Consider the following 21,456-nt stretch of genomic DNA (forward strand, 5'->3'; position numbering starts at 1 on the left):
CTTAAAATGAAGTCAAAATAAAAGCCAGTGATACATATTCGTATTAACCTTAGAAGAATATTAATGAATCAATATAAAGAATAAATAATTAAACGGAGATATTTTAACGATGCAAACACATAGCAGGGTAACGTTAGAAGAATATTAATTAGTCAATATAAAGAATAAAGAATTAAACCTGGATATTTTAGCGACAGTGGTGACGACGTGAAGTTTAATATTCATGTACACAGCAAGAATCACCTTCTCACTTAATGTGTGTGTGTGTGTGTGTGTGTGTGTGTGTGTGTGTGTGTGTGTTTTGAAACATATGGTTGGAGGGAGCCAGAAAGACTGTCCCACATTTACAAAGAAACAAATGGTCAATTTGACCCGCCACATAACAGGAGGGTTAAATGTAGTTGACACTACAAAGGGTTGCATTTTGGGTAACTGAGTTTATTCTGTGTTTATCTCCCGCAGTAGACGTGTTTGCCACTGCCACCCTTTTGCACTGAAGCACGCAAGATGGACTCCAGCCTGTTACCTTACTTAGATATTGTACAACAAATGATGCATAGTGGCTGTAGTGATGTGGACATAAAAAACCACTTGATATTTGAATGTGGCTTGCGTAGAGGAACGTCCGTGGCCAATATTCGGAAGTTTTGTAAAGACCACGGGTTAAAAAGACAGCGGACCAACAACTTGAAGCTGCAGTCTCCAATGCAATAACACAGGTAGGGTGCAGTTAATTTATTTGCGCGAAAAAATGCATATGTGTAAGGTTAGTATGTTATACTTTAACCCTCCTGTTATGTTCGTTTCTGACATACAGCCGTCATGCTCCCGGGTCAGTTTGACCCAAAAGTGGTCAGAAACAAAAACATCCTAATAACTATAGTTTGTACCTCATCACCAACACCATTACTAACAATCCAATCAGTTTTTAGTGGAATTGAGTTATTCACCCCTCCATAGATTTAATGAAAAATACATGTTCAAACAATTTTTTAGGTACATTGAAAAAATCTAAATCTAAATTAAATTGCATTAGTTTACTATAACATGTATATTCTCCTACATTTTATTACCATTTAGTAAAAAAATGTCATGGGGTGATGTAGATAAATAGAGATGAGACACCTGTGTTCAGGGTCATAATGACCCGCCCACTAAAAATCAAGCCAAATGAGTCATAAAGGATTTGTATTGAAAGTAAACTTTAGTTATGTTAATTTATAGTGTTGATATGCATAAATTATGTTATAAAAGATGACCAAAGGCCAGCACATAGTCATCCTCTTGGTGCAGTCGTATGGATCTGTAGAAATGTCACTCTTGCCTGTCTTCAAAACTTGAGAGCCCTGAACAGGTGTGTGTCACTCTCAGTCACCCAGTCTATTAGAAGTACTAGAGCACCATATTTATTAGGAGAGACATGAAAGAAAGCCTTACCTTAGTGTCCCATGTCCAATAAAGGTGTATTTAGGGGGAAAATGAGAAACATTTGTAAAGTGTGGTTCTCGTGGGGTGATGGCCGGGCACACAGGCAGGATATAGATGGTTCATACAAACAGATGGTAAGAAAGACTGTCCCACATTTACAAAGAGGGGAACTCCATAATAGCTATTGTATTTAGTAGTTATATAGTTATTGTAACACGGTCCGAAAACTGTGCAGCTCCACGCAGCTCCAGCCGCAAATACCTGCCGTAAAGTGTGATCCATGTGACGTCATTCTGTAACTTGCTTGTATTTATTACAATAACAAATGATAACGACATCTTTTAACATTAAAGTTAGACACAGATCTGATTAAAGGTCAACATCTGAATCCAACTAAATAATGTAGCCTACTGCTAATTAAATTGGTCTCTTACAACTATGAAAATGTAACGAGTAAAACATGTTTAAACTGCAACTAGTTTTCATAATCATCTATAATTCAAAACACTTAACAATTAATAGTAATTTAATTGGAGTTGAAGTTGACATTTCATGGCTTAACATTACAATGCAACATGTATTCCTTTCTTTATCTTCAGGGTGGTCCTACCTATGGCAGGAAAATGATGACTGGGAGTCTTGCAGCTGCAGGTGTCTTCGCATCAGAGAGTCGTGTTGGAGCTGTTTTGCGCAACATTCACCCACCTTACCATAAGGCACGATGCCAGGTTTTTTTTTTTCTCAAATTAGAATATGTTGTGCTATTCAATAAGGTCATGATGTTCTTTTTTGTCTGTGTTTAAGGGAGCAAGGAACCTCAACCCTCTTCCTTACCATGCAGCCTATGTGGGTCACAAAATCCACATGGACCAAAATGAGAAGATTGTCATGTTTGGCGTGACTCATGTGCTGGCAATAGATGGCTTCTCCAGCAAAATTGTTGGACAAGCTACTATGCCTGTAAAGAACAACCTCACCATCTACAATGACGTTTACAGGTAATTGAAAAGACTGTTGTCCTTGTACCCTAAACATTACAAATCATCCCCATTTTATGAGGTGTTTTAACAGGGTGTCTGTGGGTCCTTAAAAACAAAAAAATGCATTTAAAATTAAATATCTTACAATTTCTTGAATACCATTTTGTCAGCTCTGAAAAATGTACTTGATTAGGAAGAGACGCACATTTTCGAAAGTGGATTTAAATTCAATATGGCTTGTTAATGTATTAACCCTTGTGTTGCCTTCGGGTCATTTTGACCCGAATCAATATTACACCCTCCCCCCGCCTTCGGATTAATTTGACCCCATTCAATGTTTAATGTCGGTGTTCTTTCGGTAGTCAACAAACAAACATAAAGCGCCTCACACTTAAACTTGGAAAACAATATTAATTCTAATAATTTTCTGGAGGTTTTAATTGCTGGCGTCAAATTGAACCCAAAGGGTAAAATATGTTAGTAAATATAAAGGTAACAGGAGGGTGAAACATTGAATCGGGTCAAAATGACCCATAGGCGGGGGGAGGGTGTAATATTGATTCGGGTCAAAATGACCCGAAGGAAACACAAGGGTTAAAAGAAAATGCTCAATTTAAGTGGGATTAGTCGCATGTGAAAACCTTCATAATATATATTTTTTTAGTTTGGATTTGAATCAACGTATTAAATTGCATTCATATTGGTCTAAAAGAGGACTTAAATTAAACTTATTGAAAACTACAGAAACCCTTTTTAAGCAGCAAGTTAAAACTCATCTCACCTCATCAGTATCTGATAACACAAGGCCTACTACACATTTTGTAAATGTATCTGACACCATTAGCCTTACCCTCCATACTGCTGTCTGCCAATGTTATGTTTTCTTGCAGGAGTGCAGTAATGGAATATGGGAAGTGGGACCAGGTCAGAGTGGATCATGGAAAGGAGTTCTACCTCACTCTTTTCATGCAGGAGAAGTTGGCCAGCCACCACCACAACACTGAAAGGCCACCATATCTCCAAACACCATCGACAAAGGTGATCAACATACAATGGTTTTGCTGATTATAAAGTTAATCAACATGTAATTAAATAACTATTTCACACTTTCATTAATTATTCAGAATGGTTAACTGAAGATATTGAAATGTGTGAAAGTAAGTTAGTCTGGGGGGGCGGGGAAAATATTTGTTTATCAAGAATCTGAAAATGTCTATTTTGCAATGACAGAATCACAGAATCGAGAGAATCTGGCCAGAAATCAACAACCGGGTTAACTACCCGTTGAAAGCTGCATTGGTCCAACTGGTGGATCAGGAGGAGCTGGACATGGAGGACCAGATGACTCGGTTCTGTGTGTCATCTTTGACATGCCAGTTGGCCCAGATCGGTGTTAACCGAACTGTGCAAGCATGGAATGCACACAGGATTCCTGGTATGTCTTCAGGTTGGTCTTTCAAGCCTTTTTTAATGTGAATAATTATTTTCAAAATGTTTTACTATTGAATGTTTCTTAAACACGTTTAATCAAATACTAGAAGGAGCATGTTGCAATACATGGCATGGTTGTGACAGCCACATTGAATTATTATTACAGGGAGGGGGATACCAAATTACTTGGCCAGAGATGGATGCCCAAAGAAGCTGTCGACAGACCTTTTGCCAAATGCATCTGTGGCTGCAGACTGGTACGACCAGGAAGTGGGCTCACTGACACGAGTGTCAGACTTTGGCACCAACCCATTTCCAAGTTTACAGGACCAGGAAGCTGCAGTGAGGGGATTTGTTCTGCAGTGCCCTAATACAAGTGTACTGCTGGACAATGCAGTGAATAATCTGCCACAACCGTTCAAAGATGGACTCAAAGGCCTCATCGACATCTCAAGGAGAAGTTGTCAACGCTGATGTTTTTTTGTGTGTCTAAGTTGTTATTGTCTGTGCTTTTTAATTAATTGGTTCAACTGACGGGATGTTTTTTTCTTTTCTTCAAATGTTGGGGGTTTAAAGGGAGAAATATGTTCTTTTTGAATAAACACTTCTGTCTTTAAAGTCTGGCACGAATTTCATTTTTAATCTGTAATAGGAAAGTCTGGACCTGTAACACCAACTATTGATAGTGACACGGTGTGTTGACCCCCTGCCAGTGTGAGTAAGGCACTGGAAGATAGCTTGTTCAGTGACCTCTGACCTAGGTAACAAACTTACACCCCAAAATATACACACACAAGACGGTTGCAGCCGGTTTAGGGCGGTGAAGCCATGATAACTTCATACATTAGCCACCATTGTATCACTTGTTTCAGGCTCATAAGTCGGTCTCCCTGACAGCCGGGTATCACAGATTTGGACCCAGTGTGAAGATTTCCCACTGGAGGAGGACCCCTATGTGGTTGGGAACCTCGCTTGTTTATGAAGGGCAGCTTAAGGACCCTGACACCCTCAGTTTGGATGCCAATCTGACACCTATTGCTTCACTAAGAACACAGCTGATGTCTGAGCACTACAATCAAACAGCAGGAACAAACATCAATAATAAACAATCTGAGCCAACCTATAAATCACATAATACTAAACACCATTTTGACCTGAGCTTGTAGCAGGTAGGCTATAAAGCTTCAGTGAAGCTCAGTCAGGACGGTTCATACATCTGACATTCACTTTTCATTTGGATCAGCTCTTGGAAGGCAACACTTTGATGATGTAAATCATGCGAGCAGATTAACTGCAGATGGAAGAATCAGAGGAATTGAGATCCAGCAATACAATTCAAATACAGGAATGTAATCCTAATGCAATGCTACCACTAATTCTGAAGGCTTCCTCTTTTAGGGGAGTAGTTAACTTGTGCTTGACATAAAGAATTAGAAAATACCAAAGATTGTCTTTCTTTACTAATCTAGAAGTGTGCAGATGTCATTGGATCAGATATAAGTAGCCTACATGTGAGCTACTGCTCTGAGCTAAAGAAGGCCACGACCTGTTAGGCCTACTCTGAGCTAAACCTGTTGCTATTAGCTAAACAAGGCCATGACCTGTTGCTCTGAGCTAAACCTGTTGCTATTAGCTAAACAAGATCATGACTTGTTGCTCTAAGCTAAAGAAAGCTCTGAGCTGAATATGGCTTATCTAAATGTACATGCAGAGATATAGCCATACGGCTAAACACAGGCAACAACACCGAACAATCACTACTATAAACTATGTGAGACATGTTAGAGATGTGAGAGGAGCTTTGCTCTCCATGTTTCACTCTGATACAATAACTCATGGAGTCAGCTCCTCAAAACATGTTCACACAACACAGAGCTCCATCCTTCTGGAGACCAAAGTACCACATGATGATGATGTGATGTAGTCAGAGAAGTAGAGACACTGACAGCAGAGTAACAACAGAACAGGTTACATATTTATGATGATTTAGTTTATTTCGATCAGCAAAATATACAACAATCATAATTCAACAAAAGAAGAAAGTGGTTGACCGAAAGGGTCGAGGCTGAAGCTAACGAGCTTATAAGTGCCCTAACCTATGATTTCTCGAAAAAACTTATTTCAAAGAATCATATATATATATACACACATACATACGTATACATATACATACATATACACACACATATACATATAAACACACACACTATACATACACACAAATGCATATAAACATAAAACGAAAAACAAAACAAAAAACTTGTCCCCATTAACCGTTGATGTAATGATGATGTAGTAATGAAGGTTACAGGTGAAGCACAGGTGGTGCTGTGACTGGGTGCTAACTGAAGGCTGCTTAATAAGAAAAAATCAACTGTCTCTTTATTTTTCAATTGTCAATATGTATTGCCTCGTGGTCATCATATCCTCACTCTTCCATGTAGGAATGCTTAGTTCCAAAATGACCCAAATAAAACAAGGAAATACATGATGTATACAACTATGCTGGAAATTAACCATGAACATAAATATCAGAGGAAATAAACGGCATTAAATACATATGTATCAATAACAGGTATACTGCCATCTAGCGGTATAAAGGTGAACCGTTTACTCTGCGGTGGAAATATAGTCTCTGCACAGAAACATTACTTTGATTAATCTATATTAGGAACTGTGTTGCATCAAACAATGCAACGATTAAGTGAGAAGGTGATTCTTGCTGTGTAGGCTACATGAATATTAAACTTCCCGTCGTCACCACTGTCGCTAACATATCCAGGTTTAATTCTTTATTCTTTATATTGACTAATTAATAGACTTCTAACGTTACCCTGCTATGTGTTTGCATCGTTAAAATATCCCCGTTTAATTATTTATTCTTTATATTGATTCATAATACGAATATGTATCACTGGCTTTTATTTTGACTTCATTTTAAGCACTTCCGTTCTGTCGTTTTTGGTTTCAGACAGCAGAAACGAAATACGGAGGTGGTATTCCGTTTTTCCGTTTTTGGTTTTCAAACGGAAAACGAAAAAACCACGTGATTTCCGTATTCCGTATTTGGAATGAAACGAAAAAACGAAATAACATTACGTACACGGACCCCTCTGCCAAGGGGGGAACGGGAACGAGCGAAGGCGAGAGCCGCGAAACGGAGATCAAACTCCTTCTGTCTGATCTTGCGACCGTTCGGGCCTGATGAGCGACGCGCGTGCACAGCTACAGCGAAGGCTGCTCTGCTCGGCGCGCGACACCCCGGGTGGTATCGGAAAAATCTCCGTGGAGAGAAACATTGGTTCTTAATTAAACGTTAGGACTATCTCACCCCAACCTAATCAAGTGTACAAAGCTCGGATAGTGGTCGGTATAAGACACTCAGACTAATACTAATTTATGAAGAACTCCGCGATGGGGACTCGACCGGTACAAGTCCCTCTCTCGATCTCTAAACCAACCACGGTTCGACCGAGAGCCGGAGGTCTCCCAGTTACTATCTATCTCTCCCAGTACAAATGCCAGTGTGTGTGAATAATCAGTATGTGCCCAAAGGTCAGTAGGTGTAGCCAGGGCCGGAGTGGGGCCACTTTTCAGCCCGGGAATTTCAGGCTCAAGACCAGCCCACTTTTTTCATGGTAGCCTATAGTGGAAATTGGATAAATGAAGCAACAGTTCAGCTCTTACTATCCTGTAGTTCTTTTATTAATACCATGGTCCAACAAATAATGTAACGGTTAAATACAACAGTAATAATCTACTTAAGATGAGAAGTTAACAACAAATATGCACAACATTAGAAAAGGCAGAAGTGCGTAGCAGGGGTGTCGGACTCAGATGAGGCAGTAGGCCAGATTTGTTGGAGTGAGACCTCATGGGGGCCGTCATTGTCATGGTCATTATCATTTTTCTGCATGAGTATTATATAGTGGTGATTTACAACACCCACTTCTGAGCAAACAATGCATATTGGTTCATCAAGTACTCTACTGCTCTTTCTTAGAATATATAACTTTAATTCATATAGTTTCCACTGTTATCCTCTCTACCTGTCCCATGGCCTCCTCATTGCAAATGTCGGGCTCATCATTTTCAGCAGGAGACTGTCTTATCTGCTGCTCCGAAGCTACAAAGAAAAATTAAGTCATATTACTGCATACTTCAATATTATATACCAATATTTGCATAATATTTGCAAAGTCTATGGATCGCCATATTTTGGGTGATATAAAAAGGCTAATATTTTAATTCAATTTAATATTTTGCTTGAGAATAGGTTGACAACGCTACAATGATATTAATCAAGGCTACAACGTTAGCCGAATAGTTATGTTGCTAATCATTAGGCCTTTGTCTCTCTTTACCAGTTGCCACTTGTGTTTGTCCTCGTGAAAATAAATCTGTAAGCTTGGCACATTTGGCAGCATCCTCCTCCAATGCCTTTCTTTTTTTCAACCTGGCAGCCCCTCCTGCCCTCTTCCTCCCGTCCATCCTCCCTGACGCATATCGTTGCGGTCGGGCCGGCCCAGCTATCCGTAGCTGAGACAACTTTTTGGAAAAGACGGCTAAGGACCGAACCAACTCTATTTTGGAGGGGTGAAGTTCTCTCCCAAATTGAGTTGGTTGAGTTCCATAATGGACTGAACCAACTCTATTATTTGGGAGGGGTGAACTTCCTCGCATGGTACAACCCATGCAGAGGCTGCGGTGTCAGAATGCGGAACGTGTGTAGCCCACTTTAAGAGAAGATGGACTAACGTGACAAATGTCAACAAATAAAATTCTCGACCGGCCCAGAAGTGAAGCGGCCCACCGGGAACTCTCCCGATTCTCCCGATTACCCACCCCGGGCCTGGGTGTAGCCTGGTGTGGACATAGCTCAGACTCACCTCGGGGGCTGACGGGCCGGTCCTGGATCCCTCTCGGCCTCCCAGGTGGATCCCTCTCGGCCTCCCAGGTGGATCCCTCTCGGCCTCCCAGGTGGATCTCCGGTGGAGGAAAAGCATCAATAAAGGAAAAGATTCACAGCCGAGTATAAAGTTTAAAACTGCAAGGTAGCTAGTATTTTATTCAAACAAAGAAGAAAAAATAAAGAAAAAGGTTTAACAAGATAAAACAGTCAACCGGCCGTATCCCGGAGCAAACCCTAACAAGCGCCCTGTGCTCTCTTCTCTCTCCACCTTTATACCGTTCAATCACAATCGTCCCTTTCTCGGGACACTCGTGACCCTCGTGGTACAAGTGGTAACCTTCCACTGTCCTGTGAGGAGGAGGCAGTGGCCCCCGGCCGAGGCGAATCCTCTCCATCATGGCGAGAAGTCCAGTTCTTTTCCTGGGACTGCATGACATCATGTTAAAATCTTGAACTTTTGTTGACCCTCCATTCAGATACCTCACCAGGCTGCGGTACAATAACCTTTCAATACATATTGAATACAAGACTTTGTGATAAGGCATGCAGGTAAGGCATGGCATGGTGATACAGAGTATATTGAATGCATACATTACATCATATTGTACCAGAAAATTCATTATATAGATATGTTAATACACATTAATATCTGCTTCTGTTTAGGTACTCCGCAGTAATACTACATCTTAGTATTAGATATTCAGTTCATGAAAACTGAAAACACAATTAAAAAAAGTTTTGATTTGATAACATGGCTATACACACACACATATATATATATATATATTATAAACAATCATATGCAGAGGCGCTGTGTGTTAGCTCAGGCACATGGTCGGGTCATTACAGCTCACAGTGCATGTCAGAGCAAATGAGAATCATGAGGTCGAAGGAACTGTTCAAGGAGCTCAGAGACAGAATTGTGGCAAGGCACAGATCTGGCCAAGGTTACAAAATAATTTCTCCAGCACTCAAGGTTCCGAAGAGCACAGTGGCCTCCATAATCCTTAAATGGAAGAAGTTTGGGACAACCAAAACTCTTCCTAGACCTGGCCGTCCAGTCAAACTGAGCAATCGTGGGAGAGCCTTGGTGAGAAAGGTAAAGAAGAACCCAGATCACTGCGGCTTAGCTCCAGAGATGCAGTAGGGAGATGGGAGAAAGTTCTACAAAGTCACCAGTCAGGGCTTTATGGCAGAGTTGCTCGACGGAAGCCTCTCCTCAGTGCAAAACATATGAAAGCCCGCATAGAGTTTGCCAAAAAACACATGAAGGACTCCCAGACTATGAGAAATAAGATTATCTGGTTTGATGAGACCAAGATTGAACTTGTTGGCGTTAATCTAAGTGGTATGTGTGGAGAAAACCACCTGCCCAATACAATCCCAACAGTGAAACATGGTGGTGGCAGCATCATTCTATAGGGGTGTTTTTCAGCTGCAGGGACAGGACGACTGGTTGCAATTGAAGGAAAGATAAATACGGCAAAGTACAGAGACATCCTGGAAGAAAACCTCTTCCAGAGTGCTCTGGACCTCAGACTGGGCTGAAGGTTCACCTTCCAACAAGACGATGACCCTAAGCACACAGCTAAAATAACAAAGAAGGGCTTCGGAACAACTCTGTGACCATTCTTGACTGGCCCAGCCAGAGCCCTGACCTAACCCCAATTGAGCGTCTGAAAATGGCTCTCCACCAATGTTCACCATCCGACCTGAAGGAACTGGAGAGGATCTGCAAGGAAGAATGGCAGAGGATCCCCACATCCAGGTATGAAAAACATGTTGCAACATTCCCAAGAAGACTGTACTGAAGGCTGTACTAGCTCAAAAGGGTGCTTCTACTCAATACTGAGCAAAGGGTCTGAATACTTATGACCATGTGATATTTCTTTTTTTCTAAATTTGCAAACATGTCTACATTTCTGTTTTTTTCTGTCAAGATGGGGTGCTGAGTGTACATTAATGAGAAATAAAATGAAAACTTTCCGTACCCACTGTATATATATATATATGTGGGTATATATAATATGTGTTTATATATGTATTTATACTGTACATACAGATATATATTGTGTATATATAAATATATATACATACAGTTATATACACATATGTGTATATGTATATATGTGTGTATATATATGTATATATACATATGTATGTATGTGTGTGTGTGTGTGTGTATATATATATATACAGAAATGATATGCCACAAAATTCACGTGGCGGTCCCTCAGTCATTCAGCACCAAAAGAACCGTGGCATCCCCATTAGGTCCAATCTCCTTCTGACAAACAATACAACCTATAACAGCACGTTGTGTGGAGAATGGGTTGTGTTATAGATTTTCAATACAACAAAAACCATTGTAATAGTTGTTGGTCATCCATGACCTTTTATCTAGTGCCATCGTTACAAATAAGTATGCTGTTATGGAACTAATGCAGGGCTCTCAAGTTTTGAAGACAGGCAAGAGTGACATTTCCATCAGCACCCCAGCAGAACGAAATTTTCGGATATCAGTCAGTCGCGCGCAATTCCAGGATGCTTTATCTTCATTGGTTGCTGGATTAAATCTTACCCAGATACAACAGATACGTTTTTTTTTCTGATTGGCTATTGTGTAGCCCATTTCTTTTTTTTGATTGGCTGATAAGTGGCACCTCACAGCAGAACTCCAGGGGAGCGCTTGATTCCTCACATTAAAACATTAAATAGCCGAGAGTTTTTTTCAGCGTGAGAAATACGATGTGTGGCGGGAGTGCGTGACTTAAGACCGAAATGCGTGAGTCTCACGCTCAATGCGTGACACTTGAGAGCCCTGACTAATGTTACACCCAGACCCTCTGGGTAGTTTTGTTTTCACTGTCTGTTTCTGTGGTGTTGTCTGTCACTCACCATGTCTCTCGTTTCAGACTCCTCCCTCCTTGTGTGCCGCCCTCCTGTGTGATTGCAGACACCGCCCTCATTGTTTCCACCTGTGCCTCATTCCCCTGTGTATTTAGTTCTGTGTCAGTTCGTCTCTAAATGTTGCCCAGTAAAAGACGTTTGCTTTTTAGAATCTGACTTCCTCATTTTTGCAGTCTGCAACTGAGTCCGATTTTCCGTGGCTCCCCGCCAAGTCATTACAACTAAATCTGTAGCGGACGTAACATGATGTGACATACGGATACGGCGTCAGTAAATATATCAATTCTACGAGGGACGTGGACGGTCCCCGGAATAAAACCCCTGTGTTAAGAATTGGGCTGAGTTATTTTGGGGGATATGGCCTCGTTTGCAAGATAAATTATTGGGGCATGAACATAAATAATAGTAATATAAACATGCACACTGAATACCCTTCCCTTCTTTACCTGTTCCTCCTAATCTCTTGGAGGTATCCTTTGGAGCTCCCACTGACTGAGTGTGGAGAGACCCTGGACTTATCACACCTCCAGTCAATGTAGTGTCTCCAGTTAGCCCAACAAGTCTTTAGACTGGGAGAGGGAACCACAGTGACCTATGTTTAAAGAACTTAATCACAAGCTCCAGCTGGATGGAAGGACTCCAGATGGCCAATACCATCACTGTGCCTCATACTGTGTAACTGGAATGCTGTATAGCTTTGTATTCGGAATCAGTTGCCAAGTAAGTTTCACATACTAGAAATTCGGCAGTCATAAAAAGAACAAGTCGGTCTTCTAAAAAAGTCAAGTAAATCCTGGAGACGTTAAATGTCAACGTTTCTGGACCAGAAATGTGTTTCATATCATAGCAACGAGCAGCTGCAACACTAATCTGCTGTCCTCACTGGTTGATGGTAGACAAGACCTCATGTTAGCAGAGGAAACGATACGGTAACACAATTGTGCACAAAATATAAATGACGTAATATAAATGACGTAATAAATATGACGTCATACAATTATACGAAGGGCATAAAGTGCCAAAACTACAACTCATCATTACGCCGAATTAGTGTGAGCCGTGCGCTTGTTTACCTGCAACGAGCCGCTAATGGAGACGGCGACACAGACGTGTGTTTGGTCCGCTGCTCCTAACCGAGTTCTGGTTGCTGTCATTAGAACACCGGCAGAGTTGTTGTGTGAAATGTCCCTTAAGGCCACCGTCATTTGCATCTCCAACACATGTTCTTCTAGCTCGGACGGGCTCGATTCACCGGGTGGGTTTGTTTACAAATGGGTTGCAGGTCTATTCTTTTGCAGTCGGGTCTTTTGTGGTTGGAGTACCGCTCAAACTCTTTGAAAAGCCTCTTCCACCCGGTCAACGTCTGAAACATGTAGAATATTCCGCTGTTCACTCGCCCACACAGCAGCGACTTTATCGGCCAACTTGAAAACAGTTGTCATTTCCCTGAAGTGACAGAATTCATTGAGCAGGTTGAATATGTTTTAAGATTCTTTGTCACTGTGCCGCCAGCAGAGGGTTCGGCGCGTGAGACTCGCCTGCAGCGATAAACCCGAACTTTAAGACTCCTGTCCGGTCCTTTTTCAAAATAATATATTTTTCCGACTGATTTAAAAAATAAAAAAAATGTAAACTTTATTTATTCACTTTTTTTCCGCGGCCCGGTTCCAACCAAGCCGCGGACCGATACCGGGCCGCGGCCCGGGGGTTGGGGACCCCTGCACTAAAGATATTCACCAACAACACAGTATTTTTCAAATTTCACACTCAGTCAATTGATGGAGGACGGGTTCAGAGTATTGCTTTGATTTGTGGGTGAAATTGAGAAACGAGTGAGACGAAACCATTTGTCCCAGAAGCCCTCCTCATCATCGTCATCCGCAGTGCAGCAGGTTATTGATGTTAACAGCCATCCCCGCTCTGGAGGTGTGTGTCTGCTTTAAGTGAGGGACTGGATTCATCTGAATGCAAGGGCTTCAGTTTCCATAGCGATACAGAGGTTTTTATAGATCCCATAACCCCCTTCAACAACAGTTGGACATGCTATGTGGTAATTCTCTCTCTCTCACTCACTCACACACACACACACACACACACACACACACACACACACACACACACACAGAAAAAGCTCTTAGATGATAGGTTGGACTAAATTTGAACCCACCACCCTCTGTTTTGATGGTACAACAGACATCAGCAGCTTCATCTGCTTTTTAAAAGAATGAGGAAGAGATGGGGGTGCTGAATGTACTGGTATAAAATGTATCATTGGATAAAAAACACTTGATTGATAAACTGCTGAAAGAAGAGATTAATTTGTGTTTTCATGTTGATATGGGTGTGTTCTCCACAAGTCATGTTGTGCACATCCAAGTTAAGTTCTAGGTCTTTGAGCTTGAGTCCGTCAAGTCTCAATCAATCCATCATATAATAGTGACCATACGTTGGTGGTCGGTGATTTCGGTACAGCATGGTGGGAAGGTCATTAGAGCAGTGTCACACACCACAGACAGACATTCATTCACATAACCACATGCCGAACACATCTGCCAGTGTTAGTGAGAAGGTGTTCAGAGTTCTCATTGTAGTGGGGACAAACTGTATTTCAAAAAGGATGATTTGGCAGGCAGGGATCTAGAGCGCCTCCTAGGGGGCATCAGCTGAAAGAGGTGTTGGGCTTTTTTGATTGTGTGTTTTTTGGTATAGTGATTCAATGGATTGGGAGGGAGCCAAATATCTTCAATCATTTATTGACTTTGCGGTGTGGTTTCTGTGCATGTGACTGTCTGAGCTGCTGACCAAACTGATATGGATGAGGTGAGTATGCTCTCAGTGATGGCTGTATAAACTGAAGGAGGCTGTCTTTGCTGGGATCCCTTTAGTGATGCGGTTCCTGTACTGGTGTTCCATTTGAGTGTGTGCCAAAACATTTGAATGAGTCAGTGATGGTTATGAATTCTCCTGAGATGAGTATGGGGGACACGTCTCAAGTCAAGTCAAGAGTCTGTGTCAAGTCTAGTGTCTTTGGTCAAGAGTTTCAGTGAAGTATCAAGTCGTTGGTCAAGAATGAGCCAAGTATCAAGTCTTTGGTCAAGAATGAGCCAAGTATCAAGTCTTTGGTCAAGGGCCTGAGCCAAGTATCACATCTTTGGTCAAGTGTCTGAGCCAAGTATCAAGTCTTTGGTCAAGAATCTGAGCCAAGTATCAAGTCTTTGGTCAAGAGTCTAAGCCAAATATCAAGTCATTGGTCAAGAGTCCCAGCCAATTATAATCCCTTTGTACTCTTTTGATTAAGAGTCCCATGCCAGGTCTGAGCCAAATATCAAGTCTTTGGTCAAGACTCAGAGGCAAATTTCTAGTCTCCAGTTCTTGGTCATGCACTTTGCGTATGCGTATTAATCATCTCTATTTTAGCCATGTCAGTTTAATACAAGTAATGTAGCGATAAGATTATTTTAATATATCATACTTGCTGTTTCCTTATTCTGCTGTTCTTGTGATGTGGGCATGTAGCCTACCAAACCACTTGTTTCGATCTGAAGTGCGCTGCATATGATTTGCAAAGGCTCCCAATACAGCATAGTTATTACCTTCGCATTGAAAATGCCGGAAGGTTATGTTTTGATCGCCGTGTATTTATTTATTTATTTATTTGTATGCGTGTTATTCGCAAATCTCAAAAAGTATTGAACCGAATCGCATGAAATTTGGTGGGATGATTGTTTATTATCCGGGGACCAGTTGATTAGATTTTTGGATCGATCGGGTCAAAGGTCAAAGGTCATGAACAGGTCAAAATCTTTCGCAGAACTCAAAAAGTATTGAACCGAATCGCATGAAATTTGGTGGGATGATTGTTTATTATCCGGGGACCAGTTGACTAGATTTTGGGATCGATCGGGTCAAAGGTCAAGGTCAAAGGTCATGAACAGGTCAAAATGTTCTTGAATCGCATGAAATTTGGTGGGATGATTGGTTATTATCCGGGGACCATTTGATTAGATTTTGGGATCAATCGGGTCAAAGGTCAAGGTCATGGAAAGGTCAAACTCTTTTTTTACCATAGCACGATACATTTTGTCCAATTGGCATGCAACTAATGCCAAAATGTTCATAATTCAATGCCCAATCTTGAGATATGCGAAGGTATGCGCTCTACCGAGTGCCCATTCTAGTTTCTAATGTATCTATGAACATATTTCTAACAGCGTAAATAATTATTGTAAGAATAACAAAGGATCATCCTGTTGTTGAGGAAAGTAGGGTAGCCCTATTGACAGGGAGACCTGTGTGCTAGACCATAAGCCCAACAGACTGTTATTCACCCATAGTTGCTCTCTCCCTATACTTCTCTAAAACAATTGTTTTCTGAATAAATACAAACTAATAGCCTACTGAGGGAAAGCAAAGATGAGTTTCACCACTGACATTGTATTTAATGACTCCACCATCGGTCAGCACTATAAAACATATAGCAACCAGTTATTAGAGAAAAATCCAAGCTGATTTCCAGCAAAAGAATGCTTTGCTCTGTACATAGAGAAGATTCTGTGAATACAGCCAAGCGTTGGCTGTCAAGTTGCATTGTGGATAATGTGGGCTCACCGTTTTTAACAAGGTGGAAAAAGGCATTGAGCACTCTGTATAACAGTTGAGCTCATCAACAGCCAATAGTTGTAATGCATTATAGTAATAGCACTTTCAAGTAACCTAATTTTTATCTGAATGGAAACCCAAATATTTTTTCTGGATCAACAAACCACCTCTGATGTGTGTGTGTACCTTCACGAGGCTACCAGCAAGCTCCTTTTCTCTGTCGTTCCAACCCTATCAGGCTACCCGGGAATCCATCCCTGAGAACATCACGCCCCCCCCCCCCTCCCCCGCTGAGCTGATCTGAGCTGCCAGAGGAGCTGTACGAATCAGTTCTGGCTATTTATAACAACTTGACATTGAGAATGTAGGCTGATCTGAATCCAGCCGCTCAGAATCAGGCCCAAGAGGTGCCTGTCTGTGGCAAACTGATAAAATGTAGCTCTGCCAGCTCCCTCTGGATTACAGGCCGTGTTAGAAACCGTATTGTAGCACACTGTCCTTTTCACACTGCCCTCAGCACATGGCAAACCTGGCTTCAAATACACATCATTCGATTCATTTAGGAATCACACTTCAGTCGATCCCATTTATCATTCTTTGCGTTACGGTCTGATTTTGATGTTGGGTAAGGGCCTCATGAGATTATGGAGGCTGCACCTTTTGATTTGTGTGCAATCAAATAGTTCAGAATTGGATGTTTTCTTTTCTGTTTATAGAAGAATTAAGCAATTTGAAGAGACAGGTTTGCTCTGGGAGTGTATGATTAGTACTTGTAATTATTGACCTTTCTTTAGACCTGCTATTCCTGTTTCTCAATTGAACGTGACCACAGCCTTGTTAGTGGTGTTAAACAGATCATCTTTACCATGTTCTACATCTTAGATTAGTGTTTCAGTCAGCTCACGTTTTCTACTTAGCACTAAACACAACGTATAGATCATAAATGTCTGCACAATATTTTTTGTCAATCCATCCAACCATTTTTGGGATATTTCAGTCTGGTCCAAAGCGACCAAAAGAAAAAGGGGACCAACGTGACCATCTCCAGAGCTCCGCTGCGAGCAAATGCTGGCTAAACTTGACCCAGACTGCCTGTTTTTAAATGTTTTCAAACTATATTATTTCACAACCAAACTGCATTTCAAGGGAAAGATATCTTCTCCCCGATTAAGTTTGGACATATCACAAATATGTTTCTAATCAAAGTCCATGGAAGTGGATGGACGGGTCAAACAAACAGGACTTTCACCCAGGAGGCCACTGTTCATGTCTAGAGGGAAAAGTAAGATTGACTTATTGTCATTCATGTGTATCACATTAATAATGTAACATCGGTACTTATTCTAAGCCAAACCAGCTTTAACTTAACATAACCAACAAGTTTTGTGACATTTTTGCTTTGTTTCATTTCACTTAAATTCCAATTTATATCATGTTTTGAAATTATGACCGTAATTTGGGAAAAAATATGTTTCCCTTGGAAGTAATTGAGGAGGCAATTATTTGGAGGCCCAATGTTATAAAACATAGCAACAATGGAACAATATAGCCTTTTATCCTGAAAACTAACAGCCATAGTTGTACGATCCATGCAAAATTATGTTTTTCGGACCTTCACCGTTGCAATATTCTTCTTCACGCACGAATTCAATGCGCTGATTCGTTCCACGTGATGTGGACTTGGTACCAGGGGGCTGCGGCATGTTCAAGATGGTTTAATGTCCGGTCCGAATGATTTGGACGTTTGAATGTCTGCTTTCAGGGTTGCAAGTGCATGAAGTAAATCCTTCAGATGTTCAACAGTATCGTGGGCCAAGGCATACTTGAGGGATATGAAATATTTTGAGACATACTGTAGACCTTTAAGTGGTTTCTATTTCAGCGTTTTTTTAGCTGGCTGCATGTCCTTGATGTGCTCAGAATATTAATGTCACCGCTAAATTGAGCAACACTTAGTTTTAAATAATCAATTCATTTTAGTCAGTAGTTTGACAAACATGGTTAATTAATACATCAAAAGTTTCCAGTTTTCAAGAAAAACTGCCAAAGATTTTTGCGGTCTTTAATTTTCATAGGCCATAAGTAAATTTATAATTTGTTTGTGGACTTGGAATTTGGGCTCTGGGAAATGTTTCTTGACCAGACAAATAAGCACTTAATAAAAAATAAAAATAAACTTCCTTACACTCAACATTTCGGTGAAGGGTAAAGCAGTCAGTACGATAAGTCAGGGCGGGGGGCTCCATCATCGTAGAAGCAGGGGGGCTAGGCCGTTGTTGTGAATGAGGGCCAGCATGACGTCAGGAAGCCAATGTCAACAATGCAGCTCCTAGAGGAGAAAAGGCGTTTCATCCTCACACACACACATACACACACACGCGCGCGCGCGCAGGAGACCCATCCACCACGCACTGACTGAAATGCCCAGGGTCTGTTAAAAGCAGCGGTTCTGGCTGTCGTGGTGTTGCGGAAATATAACAATAAGAAACAATGCGGACTCACTCTTATTCCTGAGGAATTACAAGCAAGACGAGCAGGAGGGGAAACAACGGGTAAGTCGGTCCCGGCATTTGCAAGGATAACGAGCAACCATCGGGTTTTACTACGCTTGAATAAACCAGACTACGGGATCCCCTTGTCATCCTCGGATTTGCGTCGACTAATCTGTCTGCTCGCGCTGGCTCTCCTCACTTGTTTGTGTTGTAGTAATGCAAACAAGTGGTGTTGCGTTCACGGGGGGTGGGGGTTGCTCTGTTACTTATTTATTTGCGCTGTCTTGACCCGTGTGCCTCCCTGGTGTGGTCTCGACACCACGGCGGTGGTGCCCGCGCAGGTTAGCAGGGGATGCGGTGGTCGGTGGCGTGTTTTAAGCTAGGTGTTGTGCATGAATGTGGTCCCCCCAAAGAAAAACGTGTTTCTCTCCGCCTCGGCGTCGGGCAAAGTACAGCCCCAACAAAGTGCTTTGTGCTTTTGCGGCTGTTTTGCCGGTTGGTTGCCAGCGAATTAAATGCAAGCAAAAGATTAGAAGAAATGAGAAAAAACCCACTTTGCGTTATTTCAAAAAAATTAGATTGATAGTGGCCGACTGAAAGCACCGCACGGTTACGGTGCATTGTTTGGTGGCGTCATTATGAGAGACCGCACGCGCGTCGGTTAATTCGACAAGGAAGTTGTCGGGTCTTTACGTTGGTCCCTCGTGCTTTTTGTTTGAGCTAACCACACATATGATACATCCCACAACACACATCGGTAGAAGACTAAACGAGGTGTGTGTAGGGAAGGGGGGGCACATGTTTTACACGGGAGACAAACACAACAGCCGGGGCTCGCGCTCCTGTCATGCTGCTGGGGGAGGAAAAGAGGCTGCAGAGGGACAAAGGACCCAGCCTCCCAACGCCGTATTCCCGCCCTCCAGCCGCTGAAATAGTCGGTTCAGTAAACAGCCGCCTCAGAATAAAGCGAGCGTTCCCGTGCGGGCGATATATCTTGACCTGTGCTCGGCACAGCGTTCCGCCATGACAACAATGGACGTGTCAGAAATGAGCTACGCGCTGCTGCCCTTCGCCCGAATGACACATTGCGACCCGTAAAGGTTAAGACTTACTGAGGGACTTTCTTTCACCAAAGCCTCCTACAAATAATGCTAGAAACGTTTGATATTCAATTAAAACCCAAGCCGTCAACGTACGAGTTAGTGGCTGCTAGTAGGATTTATTCAAGCCACTGTAAACATTCGTTTATTGTGAAGAGATTACAGGGCTCTCAAGTGTCACGCATTGAGCGTGAGACTCACGCATTTCGGTCTTAAGTCACGCACTCCCGCCACACATCGTATTTCTCACGCTGAAAAAAACTCGGCTATTTAATGTTTTAATGTGCCGCAGCGCGCAAACATGAGCTGGCCGCGCTGCCCTCACCGTGGAGGAATCAAGAGCTCCCCTGGAGTTCTGCTGTGAGGAGCCACTTATCAGCCAATCAAAAAAAAGAAATGAGCTACACAATAGCCAATCAGAAAAAAAGAACGTATCTGTTGTATCTGGGTTAGATTTAATCCAGCAACCAATGACAATAAAGCATCCTGGAATTGCGCGCAACTGACTGATATCCGAAAATGTCGTTCTGCGGGAGGGGGGTGGAGGGGGGGGGGGTGATGGATATGTCACTCTTGCCTGTCTTCAAAACTTGAGAGCCCTGAGATTAGCTCTTAGCCGTCCTTCCTACAAAGCCCATTCCCATTTTCCACCTCTCTTCTGATGGGGGGGGGGGGGGGGGGTTACATACAGCAGAGCTGCCAACTTTTCAAAAAACCTTGGAGTGAGATTTTGTCGGGGGTGACCAAAATGTTGCCGCGCACGCAGCCACACACGTTGGTGGCTCAAATATCAGGAAATTTGAATTAATTTGGCGTTGTACCCATGTTGTACCCATGTTGTACCCATGTTGTACCCTGCATTCTGGCCTGGCAAAGGTCTTTTACGAGACATCTTTGCTACCTTAAAGAATTAAAATGTTTTTTAATAACTCTACTCTCATTTACAAAAACATGCCTAATTCTATTGCACAAATGTCCTGTCTTTATGTTAAATTCTTTATAATACATCTTACTTGTTCAAAGTGCTGTTTGGAAATTTTTTGAGAGGGTCCTTTTCCTAGGCCTGCAAATAAAGAAATAAATGCTATGTGGGCAGCCTTAATAAACAATGCGATGATGTTTTGAGCTTGCAGTATACCAAGAGGTTAACAAGGTGCTCTCCTGCTGCTTGTTATGACAGCTGAGTTGTTTACATCACATCACAAAATCACACGCACAAACACAACCAATTATTTCAAGATTTAAAGTTTAAGAGAGTGAGTACTTAATTGAACCACATGTCATTAACAGGGCTCTTAAGTTTTGAAGACAGGCAAGAGTGACATATCTATCCAGGATGCTTTATTTTCATTGGTTGCTGGAATAAATCTTACCCAGATACAACAGATACGTTCTTTTCTGATTGGCTATTGTGTAGCCCATTTCTTTTTTTTGATTGGCTGATAAGTGGCGCCTCACAGCAGAACTCCAGGGGAGCGCTTGATTCCTCCATGGTGAGGGCAGCGCGGCCAGCTCATGTTGGCGCGCTGCGGCACATTAAAACATTAAATAGCCGAGTTTTTTCAGCGTGAGAAATATGATGTGTGGCGGGAGTGCGTGAATGT

At 41.9% G+C, this 21,456-nt stretch overlaps 1 protein-coding gene across 1 annotated transcript; it reads left to right on the plus strand.

Annotated features, from left to right (window-relative positions):
* Window positions 1-701: 701 nt before the first annotated feature.
* LOC130202309 (uncharacterized) lies at window positions 702-4,460 on the plus strand. The gene is made up of 6 exons (XM_056427756.1): window positions 702-719; window positions 2,028-2,156; window positions 2,233-2,426; window positions 3,299-3,446; window positions 3,639-3,855; window positions 4,006-4,460. The coding sequence occupies exons 2-6, from the start codon at window positions 2,052-2,054 to the stop codon at window positions 4,311-4,313; spliced, it is 972 nt and encodes a 323-aa protein (XP_056283731.1). The 5' UTR covers window positions 702-719; window positions 2,028-2,051; the 3' UTR covers window positions 4,314-4,460.
* The last annotated feature ends 16,996 nt before the right edge of the window (window positions 4,461-21,456 follow it).

The sequence above is a fragment of the Pseudoliparis swirei genome, chromosome 12, assembly GCF_029220125.1.
Source record: "Pseudoliparis swirei isolate HS2019 ecotype Mariana Trench chromosome 12, NWPU_hadal_v1, whole genome shotgun sequence".
In the NCBI taxonomy this organism is placed as follows: Eukaryota; Metazoa; Chordata; class Actinopteri; order Perciformes; family Liparidae; genus Pseudoliparis; species Pseudoliparis swirei.